The 22783-nt window shown below is 38.1% G+C and overlaps 2 protein-coding genes across 7 annotated transcripts in view; one reads left to right on the forward strand and one right to left on the reverse strand.

The window, feature by feature from the left end:
* The window catches only part of KIF2A (kinesin family member 2A), a 67321-nt gene extending 60593 nt beyond the window's left edge, over positions 1-6728 (forward strand). For all 3 annotated transcript variants that reach the window (XM_082651172.1, XM_082651173.1, XM_082651174.1), the window contains exons 18-20: positions 1664-1765; positions 4183-4318; positions 6604-6728. In XM_082651172.1, coding sequence (XP_082507298.1) covers positions 1664-1765; positions 4183-4318; positions 6604-6689 — 324 coding nt within the window. In that variant the 3' untranslated portion in view covers positions 6690-6728. The remainder of the gene's footprint in view (positions 1-1663; positions 1766-4182; positions 4319-6603) is intronic.
* Positions 6729-8846: 2118 nt separating this feature from the next.
* Positions 8847-20518, reverse strand: DIMT1 (DIM1 rRNA methyltransferase and ribosome maturation factor). 4 transcript variants are annotated; one of them, XM_082651176.1, is made up of 12 exons: positions 20311-20518; positions 19879-19952; positions 18649-18735; positions 16859-16920; positions 16681-16774; positions 16542-16591; positions 14785-14908; positions 14556-14648; positions 13627-13691; positions 12706-12769; positions 11350-11456; positions 9687-9823 (listed from the first exon to the last, which is right to left on the reverse strand). In XM_082651176.1, the coding sequence occupies exons 1-12, from the start codon at positions 20387-20389 to the stop codon at positions 9781-9783; spliced, it is 942 nt and encodes a 313-aa protein (XP_082507302.1). In that variant the 5' UTR covers positions 20390-20518; the 3' UTR covers positions 9687-9780. The 4 variants fall into 4 exon arrangements, with proteins under 4 accessions (XP_082507304.1, XP_082507302.1, XP_082507303.1 ...); XM_082651177.1 differs by lacking the exon at positions 20311-20518 and adding an exon at positions 20110-20234; XM_082651178.1 differs by lacking the exon at positions 19879-19952 and having other exon boundaries at positions 8847-9823; positions 20311-20500.
* Positions 20519-22783: the final 2265 nt, after the last annotated feature.

Genomic DNA, 22783 nt, shown 5'->3' on the forward strand with positions numbered 1-22783 from the left:
CGTTAGTCTATCCCCTGTCCCCAAAACGTTTGAAAGAGACTGCAGTTGCTTTTTAAATCCTTAAAGCAAAAAAAAAAATTCCTTAAAGCAAACCCTGCATTGCTCCTAGATACGGTGCTTCCAGAGATATGGAAAACCAGAACAAGATAGGCACTCTCTATAGCAGATCTCTCACATTTTATTCTTGCATCTATTTGGTCTTTGCAGGACCTTAATTTGGAGAGGTTGGCTAGGTGACCAGAACTAATCCAGAGGCTTTAAGCATGACATCATGGGTTCTTGCAACCTCCCTTATATATGAAAGAGTGTGGATTTCTTTCAACTTTGCCTTCCCCAAGGAACTGTCTTGAGATGGTTCAGCATTAGCCTTTAGTTAAGTATTGGTGCATGTGTACATATTCTTATTGCTATATTAAATTTTAACAAGGTAGATTAAAATGGGATAGTGTCCAGGACATGCCCTGGAGATAAAAGTAATACAGGTAGACAAACTAGAGGATAATCAAGTGCATTAGAATTCCATAAGTAGTTGTATAGACAAAAAGTATTCTGAGTGGGCTGCATGGAAGTGATAGGAGTTTGCATAATATCTTGAAGCAGAGAAAAGACAGGACATTCTTGGCTTGGCAGGGAAGTGGGCAGATAAAATGAGTAAAGGTGGTTGACTGTGTATTTACCAGAAGGACAGAGAATATGAGAGAATCATGCCTGCATGTCCTGATTAAAAGCAGATGGCTCTTTTCCCAAAGAAAAAATAAAAAATTCTTTAGCCAACTTGATTATGTAAACTTTTAGGGATGGCAGCTTATTGATGAAAGAGTCAAATAAGTCAAAGTCTACTTATAATATTTAATTTAACGAAAATACACATATATTTAGAATTGTGTATTTTATTTGAAAAATGTTGCTTTACCTACTGACATTTTATAAAACAATTTTAAGGGTACTTCTCAATCACTACAGCCACATTTTGAGGAAATAAATCATTAGATGTTAGAGTTGGGAAGGAAGCTCAAAAAAGAAAGCAAGGCCAGAGAAGTTTGACTTGATGTAGGACCAAAATATATGTTGCATATACATATGTGAGTTTTTGTTGATAAAGTTGTGAATTGTCCATTAAAATTTCTGTAAAAACCAGTAAGTAAATTGTAGAATGCAATTCAGAAATTAAAATTTAGTAAGAGTTGGATCCTTCAGAATACCAATTTGATAGTCACAGTCATGAAAGATACTATGTTTACGTCTCTCTTCTAGTGAAAAGAAATTTAAGACATATATGTGAATTAAATTGTTAGGGAAAGTAAACAACACTGAGGAAATATTTCAGTATATTTCTAGCCTGTGATAAATGTATATTTGAAAAGTTGCACTCCAAAAGAGATTGCTTTTTTACAGTAATTCTTCAGTAAAGCTTGGGATAAGTGAAAACTGTCTCTTACTGATGTGTTTAAGTTTGTCTTACTGAGTGTTATGTTAAATATTTTTGACCCATAAAAAGAAATTGTGGCTTTGCCTTTCATGTTTTGTTTTAGTTGTCTTTAACATTCAAGCATCCTCAATTTCTAAGTTGCATTTTTGTAGATGACACAGAAAAACTACTTTTTTATTATAACATTTAAAATATAAACTTATGTCATAATTTTTAAACTATTTTTATTTTAAGGAAGAAGAGGTTTCTCCACAATTGTTTACTTTCCACGAAGCTGTCTCACAAATGGTAGAAATGGAAGAACAAGTTGTAGAAGATCACAGGGCAGTCTTCCAGGTAAAGTAAGACAGAATCTTTAATCAAATGTTTCTCTAGAAAAATTAACTACCAACTTTTGTAATTCTTTGAGTATCACACTAATCTAAAAATAATACTTGTTTATGTGTAAGTATATGTGTATTTGTAGGGCATATGCCACAGTACGTTTTGAATAGAATGAATGATCACTACAAACTTTCTTTGCAGCTGTGATGGAAAGATCTACTTTATTTCTTCTGTTCTCCCACTTCATTTGCTTTTGTCAGTTGTCCGTTTATAGAGGAGTTGAACTTCTACCCTCCACTACCCCTTTCTTCATGGTAGGCCAGTTTGTTTGACAGCAGTAGGAAAAACTCTGCTAAAGGGTATCAGAACAATTGAGGAAGAGTCAGTCTTTGTAGAAAAGGAGGAGTATTTCAGGAGAGTTACTGTACTGACTGAGCTGTCAGTGGCAGATGACTGAGGGGTATTATATCCCTTCCTATAGCAGTAACTCCTTAGGTATTTATCCCATTGTGTGTTAAACCTATTTTAAAAAACCTTTTACCATACGATCCTCCCCTCTCCCTTTTTATAAACAAGAAAATATTCTGGGGACTTCGCTGGTGGCACAGTGGTTAAGAAAGCGCCTGCCAATGCAGGGGACATGGGTTTGAGCCCTGTCTGGGAAGATCCCACATGCCGTGGAGCAACTAAGCCCATGCGCCACAACTACTGAGCCTGCACTCTAGAACCCGTGAGCCACAACTACTGAGCCCACGTGCCACAACTACTGAGCCTGCACAAATAGAGCCCGTGCTCCCCAACAGGAGAAGCCACTGCAATGAGAAGCCCACGCACTGCAACAAAGAGTAGCCCCTGCTCACCCACGCATGCAGCAACGAACACCCAATGCAGCCAAAAATTAAAATAAAATAAATAAATTTATTTTTTTAAAAAAAGGAAATATTCTGGAGGGTGATACCTTTGAGGAAGTGAAGATAATTTTGAACATATTTATGGAGACTGTACAGTCAGGTTGCCCCCCACCCCCTTCCCACAGTATATAAATCCTTTGTCCTGTTAACCTATATTCCTTCTCTGATGTTGAAGAAATCTTCATTTATCTGTAAACAGACATTAACATTCCTCAGCTCTCGCCATTCAAGCACTTGGATGAAGGTCTCAAAAACATAAGAGAACTGTTTATAACTTCAGAATAGCGTATACATTAAAACTGTTACAGTTTTAGTCAAATCCATATTATGGGAATCTCTTCAGAGGCCTAGGTATTTAGATTAAATCAAAAAAGGACACTTGTAATTTAAGAAAATTGCTAGAACAATATGGACACCCATAAAACTCAGTCAGGTGAGGCTTTCAAACTCAAATTTATACTTGATGTGTCAGAACTAAATTGGTACATTTATAGAACAGTTGTGTGTGCAGCACAATTGAATTGTCGTGGAATCCAGCAGTAGACTTGTGAATGCCTTGTTACAATGAGGTATGCGCCACAACTACTGAGCCTGTGTGCTGCAACTACTGAAGCCCGCGCACCTAGAGCCCATGCTCCGCAACAAGAGAAGCCACCGCAATGAGAAGCCCGGGCACTGCAATGAAGAGTAGCCCCTGCTCCCCGCAACTAGAGAAAGCCCGCACACAGCAACAAAGACCCGACGTAGCCAAACATAACTAATTAATTATTTTTTTAAAAAAGGAATGGTTTCCTTGAAGCATTTATGAATAGTAGTAAGTAGCTACTGTTTAGTGGTTCATTTGACTCTTCTAAAACGGGCTATCCTGGGAATTCCCTGGCTGTCCAGTGGTTAGGACTCTGCGCTTTCACTGTGGAGGGCGCGGGTTCAATACCTGGTCAGGGAGCTAAGATTCTGCAAGCCACACGGTGCGGCCAAAAAAAAAAGGGCTATCCAGTGTTCCCTTACAGTCGATAATATTGAAGAGCTAGTGTGTAGAATTTAGGATTACCTCTTGGCTCAACCACTGTGAGGCCCCAAATAGATACGTTAATTCCAGATGATTTACAAGTTCTGGGCTCCCATAGGCCTCATCAGATTGATCAGTAACTTTATTATTACACCCGTTGTCTCTATTTTAGGGACAGCTGTTGAAGTTTGAGATTTACTATGCTCATTGGTGTGTGTGTGTGTGTGTGTGTGTGTGTGTCTGATTCATTCCCTCCCCCAAACCCCACTCAAAGTAGAGTAATAATAGGAAAATGAAGTCATCTTACTTGGCCTGTCACAGTGGTGTTTGTGTTCAAATTTAAGGAAATATTTCTTAGTTTTACTCTATAATAAAGATGTTTTATGGTTATTAATATTTTAGAGAATACTATCTTGAGTATGTTTGATTAACATGAAATTTATTAATTGGTTTCTGTCTTATAAATAGCCTCATTGGATTATTGATTTTTTTTTTCTTGGTCATTTCAGGAATCTATTCGATGGTTAGAAGATGAAAAGGCTCTCCTAGAGATGACTGAAGAAGTAGACTATGATGTAGATTCATATGCTACACAACTTGAAGCTATTCTTGAGCAAAAAATAGACATTTTAACTGAGCTGCGGGGTAATTCTTTTTTCATTTTAGTGTTTGAAATCTGCCTAATATTTGTATGTAATTAGTGGGAGGATTTCATATTGTAAGAAGATATCTGAAGTGAAAATTATGGGTACATTTAACATCTTTCTAGAGGTATTGAAGACCAACGAACCATTCTGATTTTTCTAAAAATGAAACATGAAAAATCATTTCAAGTGCTCTCTAGTCATCTTTTTTTTTAGTCTTTGGAGAAGGTAAAGACATCTTTGATTAAAGAGGGACAATATATTTTAACAAGTTTGTAAATTTTGTATACCCATTCAGAGTTTTAGTTTGGTGGGCCGATGCTTTTCAGAATTATTTTTCTTGGTTTAGGTCTTTTACGGGTCATCTTTCTTTAGCCTCCTATGTGCATCTCCTTTCTGTGCATATTGTCATGTTTTTCCTTTGAACACTTGTTTCAAAAAATGAAGGGGAAGGTTTCAAAACAACTCTTTCTACTTTGCTTATGAAGGGAGGCATGTGGTTTACCTACATGCCATGGCTTCTTTCTCGGCTTTTTAATTAGCTTATCTCTGCAGTTTCAGATAAGCATGTATTGTATGTGCTTTCTTAGGTTTTGGCAAATTAGCTATCTTCATTTATATGCAAGTAGGTTTCTTTGTGTGTGCATGCAGTGCAACATGAAACCAGACTGAAGTTGCTAGTTTTTAGCATCAGACAAGCTGCTTCAAATTTTTTAAACTAGGTTCTTTGTAAAGTTGGTTATTTGAAATCATATCTTATAGAGTCAGCAGTGACCATTTTGCCAATTTAGAATTGTTTGTGCAGATGTAGGGTTTCTAAAATTTGCTGTTTTTCATGTTCTTCATATTCAAGCCTTGATTTAAAGTGTTTTGATCATTTTTCTAATCTGTCATAATGCACAAGCAGCTTTTTCGGTATGCATTTTATTCAGAAGACAGATCACAATGCATCCTAATTTTTTTTCTTTGTAAGATGTAGCTTTCAACTTAGTTCCTTTCCTTAATTTTCTCAGGATTCATGTATAAGCAAGCAAACTTTGAAGAAATTACTACCTAGATATTATATTATTCAGTCCTTCCTTAGAAAAAATTTTTTTTACCATCCAGAGATAATTTTATTAACATAAGAAGTTTGAGAGCTATTATCTTGTATTACCAGGCATCAAATCCAGAAGTCCTTAAATTCCTTTCTTATTTTTTATTATTTTTGGCTGTGCTGGGTCTTCATTGCGGCATGCGGGCTTCTCTCTAGTTGCGGTGCAGGCTTAGTTGCCCTATGGCATGTGGGATCTTAGTTCCCCAACCAGAGATCTAACCCGTGTCCCCTGCATTGGAAGCCAGATTCTTAGCCACTGGACCACTGGGGAAGTCCCCTTAAATTCCTTTCTAAATTTCAGAAAAGTCAACTTTTTCAACATCGTTTTACTTAGGAAGAGGGGAAAGAAATTGAGATACCAACTTTATATCTCTCCTTTTTTCTGAAAGCCATAATCTTTGCACATTTTAAGTTGGGAAACTGTTGGAAGGTGCTGTCTCTTGTGCATTGTGCGATGCTTACAAATATCGCTGGTCTCTATTGACTAGATGACAGTAGTACCACCCCAATGTGACAGTCAAAAATGTCTGTAGATGTTACCAAATGTCCCCGGGAGGGGAGCGAAAATCACTCCCAAATTGAGAACCACTGTTACAAAAAGATTTCTCATCTTCACACAGCTGTTATTTGCCTCCTCCAATTTCTACTTATGTATTTCTTACTCTTAAGTGACTGAATCAGTACACGATAGACAGTAGGACAGAATTGTAAGGCCAAGAAATGTATGTCCTGTAATTTCCCTTCCCCATCATGCCCTTTTGCAATCCCTGATAAGGAAAAAATGACATGTCTTCTTAAAAACTCAAATAATCTTAAAATTTCATAGTTTAAAAAGGTAAAATAGGAATTGGGAATAGACATTTTCCAATATTGAGAGAAGAAATGTCTACTTTACACACATATATAGCCTCTTTACACTGCAAAAAGGAATTAAAATAAATTAAAATTGAATGCTGTAAAATGTGCCAAATAGAACAGAAATCTGTTGAAGATAACAAAAAAACCCCACAAGTATTTCCAGGAATCTAATGAGTCTGTTGCTATAGTTGAGCACTGTTCTGAGTTTCTGGACAACAAAGAAGGAAAAATCCTGAGTTAATTAAGAGAGCTGATTTGATAGGACCCATAAAGTTGCGTGCTGCATTGCATGTAATGCAAAACTTATTCCCTTGTTCTTTTCTTTTTCCAAGATAAAGTGAAATCTTTTCGTGCAGCTCTACAAGAGGAAGAACAGGCCAGCAAGCAAATCAACCCGAAGAGACCCCGTGCCCTTTAAATCAGCATTTGCTGCTAAAGGATTCCCAGAACCCTCGCTACTGTAACATACAATGGTTCAGCTGTAAGGGCCATTCGAAAGTTTGAAATTTTAAGTGTCTGTGGAAAATGTCTTGTCCCTTCAACCTGAATGACATTTCAATTTTGTGAAACACTCCTTTGTCTACAAGATGCTTCTAGTCCAGGAGGCACAACCAAGGTTTGGGAATAGTGAAGCATTTTGTTTCATTTACCCACATAGTGATTTACTTTTGAAGATCCTTGCCAATTTTATTTTCTGTATGATGAAGTAAGATTGTGGACTTGATCCAGAGGTGAATAGTAGGGGGAAGCCACAGCATTTCCTTTTAACTCAGTTCAATTTTCATAGCAAGACTGAGCAGTTTTAAATCCTTTGCGTGCATGCATACCTCATCAGTGATTGTACATACCTTGCCCACTTCTAGAAACAGCTGTGCTCACCTCTTCCTGCTTTGTGCCTTGACTAAGGCTACTGACCCTAAATTTCTGAAGCACAGCCAAGATAAATTACATTCCTTATTTGTCATTGTAAATTACCTTTATTGTGTGTACATTTTTACTGTAATTGAGACATTTTTTGTGTGTGACTAGATTTGCAGGATGTGCCATATCAATGAATGGAACTAAAGTCTGTGACAGTGGACATAGCTGCTGGACCATTCCATCTTATATGTAAAAAAATCTGGAATTATGATTTTAAAACCATATAACGTGGTTATAATTTTCTTAGCATTTTCTTTGTAAAGAACTAAAATATAAACTAGTTGGTGTATAATAAAAAGTAATGAAATTCTGAAAAGAGTTTTATCTTAGGATAATACATATATATGCAGTGTGTGTTCCAGTGTGGTATTAACAAGACTAATAGTGCAATTTGATCTTTACCAATACCATTACTTAAGTTGAAGTGTCCATTAGCACCCCAAAATGAACCTTTTAAATGGTACTGTTAAAGGAAATTGGCTTCTGATGCATGAATATGTACATGTACATTGAAAGTAGTCCATAATAGAACTGTTAGTTTAAGCCAAGAATAGACAGTACATAACTCTCTTGAAAAAGAATTTAAGCTAAGAAAGAGATGACTGTGCCTTGAAAGGCACATCTGACCCAAGCTCCAGCCATTACCTAATGTATGAGTTTCACCATGATTTGATGAGCATCGCTGAATTCTCACCAATCAGCTCATCTAGGGCATGCTGCTTTTTAAATGGTGGCACTTATTTTTACAGATTGCTATTCCAAGGAAGAAAACTGGCCACTTTTCATGTAAATATTTTGTTAGAAGATTTATATATCTCTCTAGGAGTTTTCCCTCAGTTCCCAGGATAGTGTCTAGGAGTACGTTAACAACAAAAAAGTCTCCCAAGGGTGTCTTGTTTTGATCTACTCTAGGGAACTACCAGCTCATTCATATGGGCTAATGGGAAGCTATGAATAGAGTCACATGAGCCAGATTCCCTACTTCACTGTCCACAGAACTCAGAAGGTCGCTGTGGGAATCCTAACACCATGGTGAAAAGCTCCTCTGTAAACTTGAAATCTAGAACAAGTGTAGATTTTCACAGTGTGCTTATTATTAAATCTATGGAATGATCTTCAAAGGACATAGAGATATGTGAATTTACTCATTTTAAAGCACAACAGATAAGTCTTAATTTATTATTTAAATTAGAAGGGTACTATCTCTGGAAGGTCTCCTCAATTTGAAATGTACTGCCTTATACTATAATGGCTTCATTCTGATTAGTATTCAAGGTGTATTAAATATCAGTACCAGAAAAGATCTTGGTAGTATAATCCATTCCCTCAGTTTTACAGATAGGGAAATCTGAAGGTTATAAAAGGGACTGAAACTCAGCAGTCCATAGGAGGACAGGAAAATAAGAGGGAAAGCTGAATTAAATCTTAAATTTAAATTTTCCTTTAAGGATAGAGATGGTACAAGTGAACTTTGCTAATTAAGTAGTTTTGTGAGATTAAAAAAACCTACTCTTAATTATGTAGTATTTATGTAACAAAAGTGGCTTTGTGCAGTTATTTAAAGAATAACTTAAATTTTTTGGATCTGGATTAAACATTCTTTACTTTCTCAGACTTGAAAGCTGATATCCCTATTAATAATTAACTAAAAATATACATTATTTTAGTTATATAGGAATGTTTTAATATATCACTTTGAAGCCAGATTTCTAAAAAATCTGTTTATGCAAACAACCTATCTTTTCCTTCTAGGTTCACTCAGTGTACCTCTGTTAAAATTTGGATTTTAACTTTAAAGCCAGTGTTGATTTATAAAACCCTTTGAAATTTTAAATCTGTGACTATCTCGCCAAGAAAAAACATACAATCTTATAGTTCATTTCATTCTAGTTGAGCATCCTCATTTACAAGTAAGGAATGCCCAGAAGTAATATGCCTGGCACCATGTGGTGGCAGTAGCAGACTCAGGCTTGCCTAGAACCTTAGCCTATTATGCTGCAGGATTGCTAAAGGGGTAGGCAGTGATAGAAATTATATAGGATAAACAGAGGAAGAATGAGAGAAGCAAAACAACATTTTAGGAAACAAGGAAACAATTGCTTTACTGTACACATGAATAACAAGAAAAAATGGTATGGGGAATATGTGACTAAATTAAGCATACTTTAACTTTCTTATGACTTGAAGAACAAAGGCCTAAAGAGCTAAAATCCTAAAAAAAGGTTCTCATAGTAATATGTAACATAGAAAATATTAGTGTAACATCTTTATATAATACACTGTTAGAAATAACTTTTTTAAGTGTAAAGTTGTGCGTGTCTGCGGCTCTTAAACTTGAAGAGTATCATGTATAAATTGGACCCTGCCCTATGTTGTGTATTAAAATCAAACCAAATCCAAAAAAAAAAAAAAACCTGTATAGTTAGAATTGACTTACTTCCTTAAAAATTCAGAGTAATAAATGGTGACAACAGTAGTAAATCAAAAATAGTCAAGCACATAGTGTCCAAGTATAGTTCATCTTCTCAAATTATTAAGAATATATAATTCTACTTTGTTGAGTTTGGAAACTTCTCTTCTGCAGATACCTAAGAAAAATGGATACCTTCTGCATTGAATCCATGTAGCAATCTGAAAAAAGAAACCAAAATGGGATGGTATTGAAATGCTAGTTTGTAGCAAGTAACAGTGCATACATAGTCCCTATACCATGAATTCTAAAACACAAATACATCAGCAAACCTGTGAAGCCCACCCACTCCTAACACTAGTCATTAAAGAAACTTTATTCTTCAACTAAATTTATGAGATGTATATTGGTTAAAACCACATCATTTTGGTGCCTCTTCTGTCATAGCCTGTATGTCTTAAGGCATGATGAATTTAAAATGATCTTAGACCTACACTGTCCCTGGCCTAAGAGGACACTGGCCCTTGTTCCATTTCAACCTGGTAAGTGGATGTGAAGCTGTTTGGAATTAGAGGCAGGAGAGAGATGAATGGCTAATCTCATGTGTCCATTCTTCCTCTCTGAGTTCGCTGTTACTGAGTTTCAAATTAAATACTGCTTCTCTCTGGATACCTGTGTACTTATTAGATCCTAGTTAGCAAACTGCATGTTTAGTAACCTTGAAGAAGATTAATAAGAATGAAGGAAAATAAGATGAAATATTTCTACTTAGACCTGCCCGAGATTATTTTCAGAATGGCCCATAAGAACCATCGAGATGGGTTAAGATATCTGAAAAAGGAAGATAGGTACTTATGAATAATGTTCAACTCCTAGGATTAACATCTAATAAAGACTCAGTAGTACTGCTAGCCTGCCAATAAAATATAAGCGCCATTTGTCTCAATTACATACAACTGTGTTTCTAGCATAGAAAAGTCAAACCAATGACTTTTATAACAATCTACCCTCTTTTTTTATCAGCCTCTAGACCATGGAAGCTTTAAAAATGAATTGGATAAACAGGAAAAAAATTATGGTTTATTAGTTAGGAAATCAGAGTGTTTGTTAGTGATTAAAAACAATGAATACAGGTTAATAATTACCTGGGTAATTTGACGCCTTACTCTGCTTTGCTAAGACTTACTTTCTTAATCCAAGGAAAACAAATTTCAGTCTATATTGCCCAGTTAATTATGACACCCTTCTTTTGCTTCAGGTGTGTGGAACTTGCCTCAGTCCACAAAATAAGTTACTGAACCAGTTAGAAATGATAACCAGATATGATTGTAACTAATATTATTTCATACTTAAAAGCTATTCTCAATAAAGAAAAAAGACCCAACTATATATATTTTGATTCTTTTACCTTACAGGCTACTTTGAAGAGACAAACTGTTAAGACTAACTGTGAATGGGAGTTGGGGGAGGGGGCTAGAGGGGAGGAGCATGCACACCACCACACACATTGCCACAGAGGTTATCTCCAGGCTCGGACTGTTCCCCACCACTGTTCTTACAGAAGTGTTCACTCTGCTGCAGCTAACTAGCCTCCGTCTTCTACACCAAATACTATTCCATACCATGGAAGTGCTATGCAATAACTCCCAGGTAGCACCTTATACCACTTAAAAGCCTTTAAATTTCTAAATCTGAAGGTGTCACAGTAAAGATATGTAAAAATGTAGGAAAAGGAAAATGTAGTTACCTAATGAAATCATCTATGTCCATGGAACGGGCCCGCTTGTCACTAAAACCTGTGCTGGTTAGGATTTGCTGTATTTTATCTGCTATGCTGAAATCTTCTGGTATTATCTATCAATATAAGATTCAGAATAAATGAACAACATATCTTTAATGAAGTCACTTTGACTCTTTTTTTTTTTTTTAGTTCAGTAAGTCATAAACAGTCACCTTATCAGTTCATGATAGTTTTGGAAAGCCTGTTTGTGCAGATTAAGACTTGGATCTCTCATTAGTTAAGTGGTTGATTTTTTAGCATATACCAAATACACAGAAGACCTTGAATGAGTTAAATCAAGTGTATTGCCCTTTTTCTTCTTAGAAATTCTGAAATAGTTGTTTCAGGCGTCACAAAGTACTTCATAACACATAAAATAATTAAAACTATAACATAAATTTTACAGCAATTGTTACTTCTTTAAAAGTAACATATTCTTGGTACAAATTTCATTTTACCAGCTAGTTAAGTTTTTCTCATAGATGGCCTCTCCAGCCCTTGAAAATATTTCATACTTTACATCTTTCATCTAAAAACTTGTCTTAATCCAGCATAATATTTCCTATGTAGGTAGATGTACAATGACTTTATTCATAAAATGGAGGTAGCAATGTGGTACATTAAACCATGTAAGATCTGAGTAAAAAAAAACAAAAGAAATTTGCTTTTATCTGTCCGCTCCGTTTAATTAGCTTGAAAGAACTAAAAAGTTATCAAACATCACAGTCATTATATATATGGATATGTCTATGTGTGCTCACACACACAACTAGTTAAAGAAAATGTTGCACAGATAATATAATACAGAGACATGAGGTTCACAACCAGAAATCTGCTATTTATCTCATACTTTGTTCTAATTATTTCAATTTCTGGGTATTAAAAAAAAGTCACTGAGAAAATAGTAACTTTAAATTTGTAATTGCTACATAAGCAACAAGCAAGAAGGGACGGCCACAATTCAAAGGCTAGCAAATGGTACACAATTATTTTACGCTGAGTAAGTTACACAAGCTTAAAACTTTGAGAAAATTATGATTCAACTGAATCTTTTTATGGCAAAAAAAAAAAAAAACCGTCAGTAAAAGTGGATGGAGTGGAGTATTCAAGGGTGTTCAGATATGTTCTGCAAAATACATAGCAGCAATGACCTGTTAGAATTCAAGTTCTAGTGCTAGTTAGACATGACATACTGTCTTTTAAGGATCCTATGGAATGTTCAAAATTAAGAATCTTGTAATGATATATGAAACAGAATAGGAAATAGAGGGACATTTTAAAACAGAACAAATTATTGAAACAACAGAAACATTTTCTGCTTACGATATTATGGACCGAACAGTGAATTCTGTAGTTTTTTTCCAGTAGCTGTTGCACTGCACTTGACCTGTATTACATAAAGACATGATATCACTATTATTCCCAAGTCAGATTATAAATAATTTCCTTTAAGTTTATTATAAGATTAAATTTACGTTCCATATGGCGAAATTAAGGAACTAAAAAAGGTGTTGAATATTTAAACTTCTGAAATAATCGCAACTACTAATATTTAAAAAGTCCTGATAAACATCTCTCACATTCTTAAAGAAGTTCTAGACTCCACAAAACATCATCTACAAACATTTTTTTTTCATTGTGGCTTTCACCTTTCTTTTGACCTTGGGCCCCAAATTGCTGCTATATTTTTCCAAGTTAAAATGCCATAAATCTTTTAAAAATGTGGAAGGGGTCCATCATACCTCATCTTTCCAAGGAAAAACTAGGCAGGATGTGTGGTCAGTTTTTGGTTATTTCCCATTTTGCAAACAAAAACCTGATCTAATTCCCAAGTCCAGGAACTTTTCTTCATTAAGTTCTCCTGCCTCACAAAGTACAAAATTAAAAAGATAGGGCTTCCCTGGTGGCGCAGTGGTTGAGAGTCTGCCTGCCAATGCAGGGGACACGGGTTCGTGCCCCGGTCCGGGAAGATCCCACATGCTGCGGAGCAGCTGGGCCCGTGAGCCATGGCCGCTGAGCCTGTGCGTCCAGAGCCTGTGCTCCGCAACGGGAGAGGCCACAACAGTGAGAGGCCCGCGTACCACAAAAAAAAAAAAAAAAAATTAAAAAGATAAAAATGTGTCTGGACATGGATCATGTTTATGCTTTAGGGTATCTGTTCAGGAAAAAGGACCAAATTCTAGCACTTAGCACAGTATCTGAAGCACTGATCCCTCATATATCATAAATTAGTAAAATACTTACTTAAATGCAGCAGACAGTGTCTTGTTTTTCCTAACAAAGGTGATCCTTACTAGGCCATCCCATTCCTGAAACAGTAGATGGATATTTTCTTACAGAATATTAAACCTGCCTATGCCTACTAGGTATTATTTTGTGTTAATATATAAAAATGAAAGGAGTGATGGAGTGATGAAAATGTTCTATATCTGGAGTGATGAAAATGTTCTATATCTTGATTTGGCTGGCACACATATGCAAAAGTAAGATGCATGCTTGATTTTCACACTTCTGTGCACCTCACTGAATATTTTACCCTCAATTTTAAAAATAGAAGAAAAATACATATTTGTTCCACATCTGAACAAAGAACATGGCATTTATTTAAATCGAAGTATCATTTTCAAAAAACTCAAAACAGACATGATTTAGAATATAGCCTGTACAACACACCTAAGTAAACCTTGCAGGAATAACTGACAACCACTCCACTGCCACCAGTTACTGACCACATAAGCAATCACGTTTTTATCCCATGTGATTGCAGTAAGGTTTTACATCACATCATCTGGCTTTCTTCTCTTTTTAAATGGCAGAAATTAGAATTTTGATTAAAAAGTGTTATACTATTTAACACAACTATTTTCATTTTATCTTGTTTTCCATGTCTTATTCAAATAGATACATGTTTTCCATAGCTATAATCTTCAGCAAATTGCAGTGGCATTCTAATCTTTTTACCTTTTGCAAACATTTTCCATGCTCTTGAGGTCCTCAACAACTATCTTGTGTCAAATAATTCCATCTACTCCATCACAGGGATGTATCATAATTAACACTCTCCTGTTTAGACATTTAGGTTGACTCGTTACCTTTCTGCTGCTACAGACACACATCCTCCAAGTTGGACTTTTTTTTCCCTTTACTGAATGACCTAGTTATTTTAACCTCACCTGAAAATTGATAGGTGGTGGTGGATTCTTAGGTTCTATCCTTACGACACTGGATTCCACCTTGGGCGGTGGTCTGAAGTTATTCTTTCCAACCTATTAATCAGAAAATGTTTAAGGAGTCCTCTCAAAAACAACTTTAAATAGTAATCAAATACGCTTTCCTCCCAGAAGGCACAGCTAGATGCTCAAGGATGAGTTAAGCCACATTACTTCAACAACAGTCACGTACTTTCATTAGATGGTCCACACGTGCTAATAGCTGTGTATTAATTGACAGTCTGCAGTATAACTTATCTCCAGGTTTTGCAACCAGTCGGAGAGCAAATTCTCTTTGAAACATAAGTACAGCACATCTGAAAAGACAGAAGAAAGGAATAAGGAACAAGGTCATTTTCAACTATAAATGTATTTTAACTGCAATGACTTTTCTTAAGTGGGAAATAGAGCAAAGCAGTATCTGGGGTTAATAATTAGTCCAGCTGGCCAGAAGGGAGGCGAACACTTTCAACCTGAGCTTTATTACCACAAAATGATCCAGCTGCCTTTGTTTTTCATTGTGTAATGGCCGTAGCTCCAACCCCTTGCAAATGTAAGCCCTCAATGATGAGAAAGTATTTCAGATCAGCACTAGTCGATAAGCCCCTCTAGGAAAACAAAACCCAGGGACTTCCCTGGTGGTCCAGTGGTTAAGAATCTGCCTTCCAACGCAGGGGATGCAGGTTCAATCCCTGGCTGGGGAACTAAGATCCCACTATGCCACGGGGCAACACTACTAAGCCTGCACACTCTGGTGCCCAGGTGCCACAACAAAAGATCCCATGTGCCTCAACTAGGACCCAACACAGCCAAATAAATAAATAAATATTTTAAAAAACAAAACCCAAACGAGCAAAATTGGTTCAGTAGCTGAACTGTATTCATGGGGTGGTAAACATCCCTGTGGAAGAGCTGAGGCAGATTGTGACATCAGTGTCCTCCTGGTTTAACAGGTTAAGGAAAGTGGACTTTTTATTCAGCAAGCAAGGGGGAAGCTCCTGAACAGGAGAAGAGCATCTTCAAAGCTGGGATTTGACTTTCAAACTTTTTTGACAATAAGTCACACTAAGAAGTACATTTGACGTTGCAACACCTGCCACAAATCTCTCTCTATATATATGTTTAGGGAACTCAAACAAAAAGTTTCACGAAACTATAATCACCTCGATGACATGCACTGAATGCCCTCTGATATATTCTATTCCATGTCATTTTTTTCTAAATGACAGTCATGGGGCTTCCCTAGTGGCGCAGTGGTTAAGAGTCCGCCTGCCAATACAGGGGAAATGGGTTCGAGCCCTGATCTGGGAAGATCCCACATGCCATGGAGCAACTGGGCCCGTGAGCCATGGCCCCTGAGCCTGCGTGTCCAGAGCCTGTGCTCCTCAACAAGAGAAACCACCGCAATGAGAGGTACTCGCACCACAACGAAGAGTGGCCCCCGCTCACCACGATTAGAGAAAGTCCACATGCAGCAACGAAGACCCAACGCAGCCAAAAATAAATAAATATTTTAAAAATGACAGTCATGGCTCACTATTTTATAAGTACTAAGGAGTTTTTGACTTGCGATTCAAAAACTACTGGTACAGACTGTACTAGAAACCACTTAGGAGGCCACTGTAAGAATCTAGACATAAGGTAATAAAAAGTTTGACCTGGGCTAATGGCAAGAGCATGAGAAAATGGGGAAAGGCCACCTGGTCTCAGGAGCAGGACTTAGACCACACCTCCCCCAAATAACTCTGGCAATTGAAAAAGAAAGAGAGAGAAAGAGAGAGAGAGAAGAAGAGAGAGAGAAAGCAGCACACAAATTGGTATTTTCTACAAAACAAATTCTCCAGTAGTTTTTCAACTGAATTAACCTTAATCTTTGGCTGTCTGTGTTCATGGCCTAAACTGTCAATTTTCCTAAGATTTGGCAGTAACTTTGCTCTTCTTGTCACAAACCTGAAGAAAGGTCGGTGCAGCAACAGCTTGAAGACAAAAGGAGAAGAGATCTGTAAGAGAATTAACTAGTTAGTTCTGGGAAAGACACACCAGGAAACAATTTAGGATATATACTGTTCCCTACATTTTGAAAACATACCTGATAAGGCAAATTTGCCACACAAGCATCAAAAAATGGCAAATCTGTTTTCAACACATCACCCACCATTACTTGAAGTTTGCTGGCCAGAGGCCTGATAATAAGAAAAAAAAAGCAATTAAAAAGAATACTGTTTCATGAGACTGAAATGCACTTTAATTCTATTATGTATACTCACGTGCCCTGAACTCTTTTGTGAAGTTCAGCTACTAGCCTTACGTCAAGTTCACAGGCTATTACCTAAATTTAAAAAAAAAATTTTTTTAGGTTAATTATAGAGTATAAATCTTTTCCTGTTATCTCAATGGAAACTCTTACATGATTTAAATGAATTAAACTCCTTTTCCCAATTCTACCATCAATATTCCTTCAATTGTACTCTACCAGCATATTTTAAAGAACTTATTTAAGAGAATTTAAAGAACAGAGTATTTACAAAATGTGGGAATGGGGTTAAGGGAACAACAACAAAAACACCACCCAGAAAAGTAGCCAACCGGACTATGTGAGCGTTCTACCCAAATAATTGACAGAAGTATTGTGCTCATATGGCTCCACGCTTTGTAACTCAACTGATGACGAAAAAAATACACAATATGTCTTTGTAGTAAATGTTCTTAGAAGCACACAAAGCAACTGCTCCTGGAATGAGTATATCACTTCTCTCATCTACTGAGATCCAGAACATACAGCACAGATAACTTCTCAAGTAAATGAAAAGGGATGCCAGATAGGCTAAAATTTTAATTTTATTTCAATATAAGCTGAGGTTTTACTGACTTCCAGGAAGACCACATCTACAGAGTAGATATATGTGCCGTTTAGTCTGTTTAGCTCCCAGGTCCATTCTCCAGCTTTCTCTGTGCCTGTAGGGTCATACAGTTCAGCTCCGTTGCCCTTTGACTTCTGGTTGGGATTGGCTACTGAAAGGCAACGGCCTGCTGAAAGGCATTACCGGTGCAAGGGGCAACGCTGAGTATTTCCTAATGTCTGGCCGTGCCTTGCACAAGTTTTGGCAGCGGCTGTGTTCTGCTATGAGTGGCCCCTGTTCAATGGCTCCTGCTCTTACTGGGCTCCGGTAACACACTCCCCTCCTCCTGCCCCTTGAGGTCTTTGGATAGTAACTATTTCCTGCTGTTGCTAGTCCCTAGGTTTTTCACTAATGTTTACTGGTTCCCTTAACATTCCCACATTTTGTCAATGTTCTCTTCATTGAGCTCTCTTCAGATAAGTTCTTTAAAATGTGTTGTCTACTTCCACCAGAAGTAGTCTAATTTAACTGGAACTAGGTGAGCCAAGAGACAAAGAAGGTACCAGCAGTGGCCAGGTGACACCCTAATCTCAGAGGCCTGTGCTAGATCTCCTCCAAAGTCCTAAGGTCCAATAACTCCAATTGCTGTGCTTTGTTCCCCTGAGCCTAGAGGTGGTAGCTGCTCTCTGTAATTACTACTATTGGGTTACCTCAGTGTTCCCATTTTTTCTCTTAGTCCTCTAGTAACCATGTAACCAATTCCCTATATTAAATTCCCTGTATTGAAATATCCAATGTGGTTTTGTTTCCTGATTGATATACCCCATATTTTCTTTTTCTTTTAATCCATTTTTAAAAACTGAGATACAATTGACATATAACATTAGTTTCATGTGTACAACATAATGTAACATTCATGACCACATAATTACAATTTTATTTTTTGTGATGAGAATTTTTACTCTCTTTAGCAACTTTCAAATATACTACACAGTACTGTTAACTATAGTCACCATCATGTCCATCATCCCACGGCTTACTTATTTTATAACTGGAAGTTGGTACCTTTTGACCCCCTTCACCCAGTTCGCTCATATTTTCTAAGATAAAGTTTCTAGCAAAGGAGCAATTAATTAAATAGATCTGTAAGCCACCTGAGCTTGCTCACATAGTAATTTCTGATACCAAACAAGAGGATACCAAAATCCTCTTTTTACCTTTTTTGCCTTTTCTAGCAACTTTACAGTCATATTGCCAGTTCCAGGTCCAACTTCCAGCACCACATCAGTTGGTCTTAAGGCAGCCTACAAGCAAGCACAACCACTTTAGCTTTACAGGAACATCTGTAATAATTTAATTTACATCTGAATATCTTTACTCAAAAGTGCTCAGTTAGATCCTATCCTGACTCCCTTTTTAGAAGATTCCTTCATGATCTATGTGCTTAACAAAATTATCTCATTAATATTAGGTGCAAGTGGAAATCTAACACCTCTCCTAACTTGGGGCAATAGTTAGGAGTAAGAAAAGCAGGAATAGCAGTTCTTTCTGAGAGTTGCATTCTGCTTTCTACCTTTGAAATGATTCCAACAGCATCTTGTTATCAACTCTGTTATCACCAAGTTCAAACTGGAAAGGTCAAAATGATGACCTTGCCTGAGAACCATAACACGTTGTGCCAGTATTTCTCAATTCTACATCCATGTATGGTTTCAGGGATGCAGGAGTATCCAGAAATTTTACACAAAACTTGGTGTCTGTATGCACACAGCTGCAGTTCATAGCTTTCATCAGATGCTCAAAGGAATCCATGAGCCAAAAAGGTTAAAAAGCTAGGCCAACTCTCATTCTGTAAACGACACTAAGTCGAGATTACCTATGTAATGTTCTTTCTACAGCTCCAGGATGCTTCCTTTGCAATCCTGAAAGTAATTTGCACCACCTGTGTTTCTTGTCCTAGCACCCAATCATCCAAAACAATAAGAGAACATCAATAGACCCATACAGGAAGAATACTCCAAAGAGTTTATATGTGGCATTGGCTTCTACCATATAGGCTTCTCTGGAGAACAAACTTCCAAAGGTGTCTGTTTAGACATAATTTTAGGGTCTGGAGTAAATAAAAACTAACAGTGATAGATGGTGCCTAGAAAAAGTGATTGGGAATAAAATAATAATAATCTGGAATCGAACAAGTAGAAATGTTAAGCTAAGAAGTAAATAATCTACAGAAAGATAAAAGAATTTGGAGCCAGGAGAAACCGAGACCCACAGAAGGAAGCAAATCATATTGAAGACAGCTTGTGAATCCTACACAGTTCCTCAATTCATTCAACAAGTATTTATACAGCATCTATTTTGTGCCAGGCATCCTTTCTGTGCTTAGATATTCCTAAGAATAAAATCAGTAACCCAATAACTCTCTCCCTCTCCTCTTCCACACCCACCTTATCGATAATGCTGTTAACAATGAGAGGATTTTTCAAAACGTGCTGCCCAATCCCCGTGTTGAACATGAGTCCTGGAAGAAAACATGAAATAGCCTTAACTGCCCAACTAAAATCAAATATTGGACCATCCCAGAAAAGAAAGCAGGATAGTTGGGTTAAAGTATGTGCGCCAACGAGAGCCACCAAACGTCACGCTTGGAGCCGGGATGACAGACAGTTTCAGTTCACCCCTTCTGCTGGAAAGGAAGCCAGAAGCTGCGCGCCGGGCCTGCGGCCCGCGCTCCGGGAAACCCGGGACTTGCGCGGCTCCCAGAGCACGGGCCACGCCTGGTCTCACTGTCCCGGCCCAGAACTCCGTCCTCGCCCCGGGTTCGGTCCTGCCGGAAGACCCAACCCGACTGACCCCAGCTCCCTTCCGGCTGTCCCCACCTCCTGCGCTCTTCAGCTCCCGCCGTTGTTGTTGCCGCTCGCGGCACCGGCCGCTCGCCCCTGCCTTGATCTTCGGCATCTCTGCAGGCAGCAGGCCCACAGGCCGGTGAAGTTAGAGAGGACCGGAGCCTGCAACCGCGAGTCACCGAACCACGTGGGAATCGCCGGCCCGCACCAACAGCACAGGTTCTGGCCACGTCTGGGAGGGGCGAGGACCCGCCCACTGGTTTGCTCCGTGGTGCGCTCCCAGAAAGAGGGCCGACCTTGGGGCCCGCTGGCCGCCGGGAACTGAAGTCATAAGCTGGGAGAAAGCCTGGCCTCGGAAGCCTACATATCACAGAAGACACCGCGCTACCGATTCTGGCAGTTTGGATTGGCTAATTTGGAATCGGGGGCGGGGCCTCGCCCCTACCCACACCGAATGGGTTAAATAGGTTTTGGTGTGGTACCTCAAGGTTGTGGAGGAAGTTTAACTTATATTAACGTAGTTAGGCCTGTGGATGCTTCATCAGGCCAGGTTCTGGAATCGCTGAAATCCAAAGAAGGTTTCTTTTTGTTACGTGCCTCGCTCCTGTTTCCCAGCCGATCGTGGGGTGAGAATCCCAGGAACTTGGGAAGAGGAGCTTGCTCCTCTAGGGGAGTGAGTTCTCCGCTGCTTGAGTTGTAGAAAGTAACTCTGAGAATGTAATTTTCTAGTTCCACTAGAGCTACTAGTTGCTTCACTTCCTTCTGTGCCACGTCATTAATTTCCTAAACTTTTCCATATTGAGCTCTAGCTGTGTATTAAACACTATTGGCTGCTAGAGATTCAAAGTTAAATGGGAAACTGCTCTTCTCAAAGTTTATTCTACTGAGAGAGTTAGACAAAAAGTCCGAAACTCTGTAAATGTGGTAATTGTTATGCATTGGGTATTGTGATAGGACAATGTATCCGACTGTAAGTTCCATGAATACAATGTCCATGTCTATTTTGCCTGCCATTGTAATGGTTCTCAGTTTTTAATGTTTCTGTGTGTACCTTATTTCCTTGAAGAAACAATCTTTTTATGTTTTTACCAAAGCAGACTTTCCTGCACAATTGATTGTGAGCATTCCCAAGCCTTGCTCTTTCTTTGCTGTAATTCTAATTTAGGAAAAAAAATTGTATACCCTAGTAGCATCTTCAACTACCTCTTTAATTCCACTGATCATTAATTTATTCCACAATTCTGGAGAATCTACAGTGTGCCAGGCACTTTGTCACATGTTAAGAATTTAAGAATGAACATGACCTGATTGCTGCTTTTAAAGAAATTTCTATCAATAGAGGAAGACATAGCACCATTTGCTGATATCTTATTTCACCATTTCAAACAGTTCTCTAAAATAGGGGCTTATCGTTGTGTTCATTTTACAGATGAGGAAACTGAAGGGTAAAAAAAGAATGTTAAATGTCTTGCTCAAGATCACACAGTAAATGACAGCTGCCTCTTGAACCCAGGTCTGTATTCCAAAGACAGTGTGCTTTAAAAGAGGCATGATATTAGCACTATGGCTAATACTTGAGGAAACTGGGTAACATTTTCAAAATATAATATTTGAGCTGAATCATTAAAAGAGAACCAAAAATTAGCCAGGGAAAGTTTGAGAATTCAAAGGGAACGGTACTAACAAAGTCAAGATATAAGGGTATTTAAGGAAGAAAAAGAAACTTGATGTAGCTGAGAAGTAAACAAGTAATGTAAATAGAAACTTAGGGTGAAGGGCCTCAAATGTTATCCCAAGGAACAATGGTGGTCACTGAGGAATCAAAATATCCATTTTCCCTCTCCACTCCTCTCCAGCTGTGAGAACTGCTGGAGCTCACACACAGTACCTGTAGGAGACATTCACGGGCTTCACATTTAGCTGGATTCTGAATGCTGCCTAGCCAGCTCTTCTTGAACTCCCTCTAATCTTCCTCTCCCATTCTCCATAAAGGATCTTCAAATCTTAATTCTTCTCAGGCCTCCTGCCCTACCACCTCCCCAGCTCCTTCTCAGCAGAAAACCTTGCTTTTTCTTTTTTTTAACATTTGTTATTTATTACAGTGAAATTGCCTAGTTTCCTTAGTTCAGTCACCTTTCTTCCTTTCTTTCTTCCTTCCTTCCTTCCTTCCCTTCCTTCCTTCCTTCCTTCCTTCCTTCCTTTCTTTCTGCTGTGTTGGGTCTTCATTGCAGTGCACAGGCTTCTCATTGCGGTGGCTTCTCTTGTTGCAGAGCACGGGCTCTAGGCGTGTGGGCTTCAGTAGTTGTGGCACATGAGCTCAGTAGTTGCGGCACATGGGCTTTGTTACTACACGGCCTGTGGGAGCTTTCTGGACTAAGGTTCAAACCCGTGTCCCCTGCATTGGCAGGCGGAGTCTTAACCACTGTGCCACCAGGGAAGTCCCGACCTTGCTTTTTCTTGACAGAAGGAATGCAAGATCACCTCCAGGACATTTTCATCTTCCTGG

Source organism: Grampus griseus, assembly GCF_964374135.1.
Source record: "Grampus griseus genome assembly, chromosome: 3".
Lineage (NCBI taxonomy): Eukaryota > Metazoa > Chordata > Mammalia > Artiodactyla > Delphinidae > Grampus > Grampus griseus.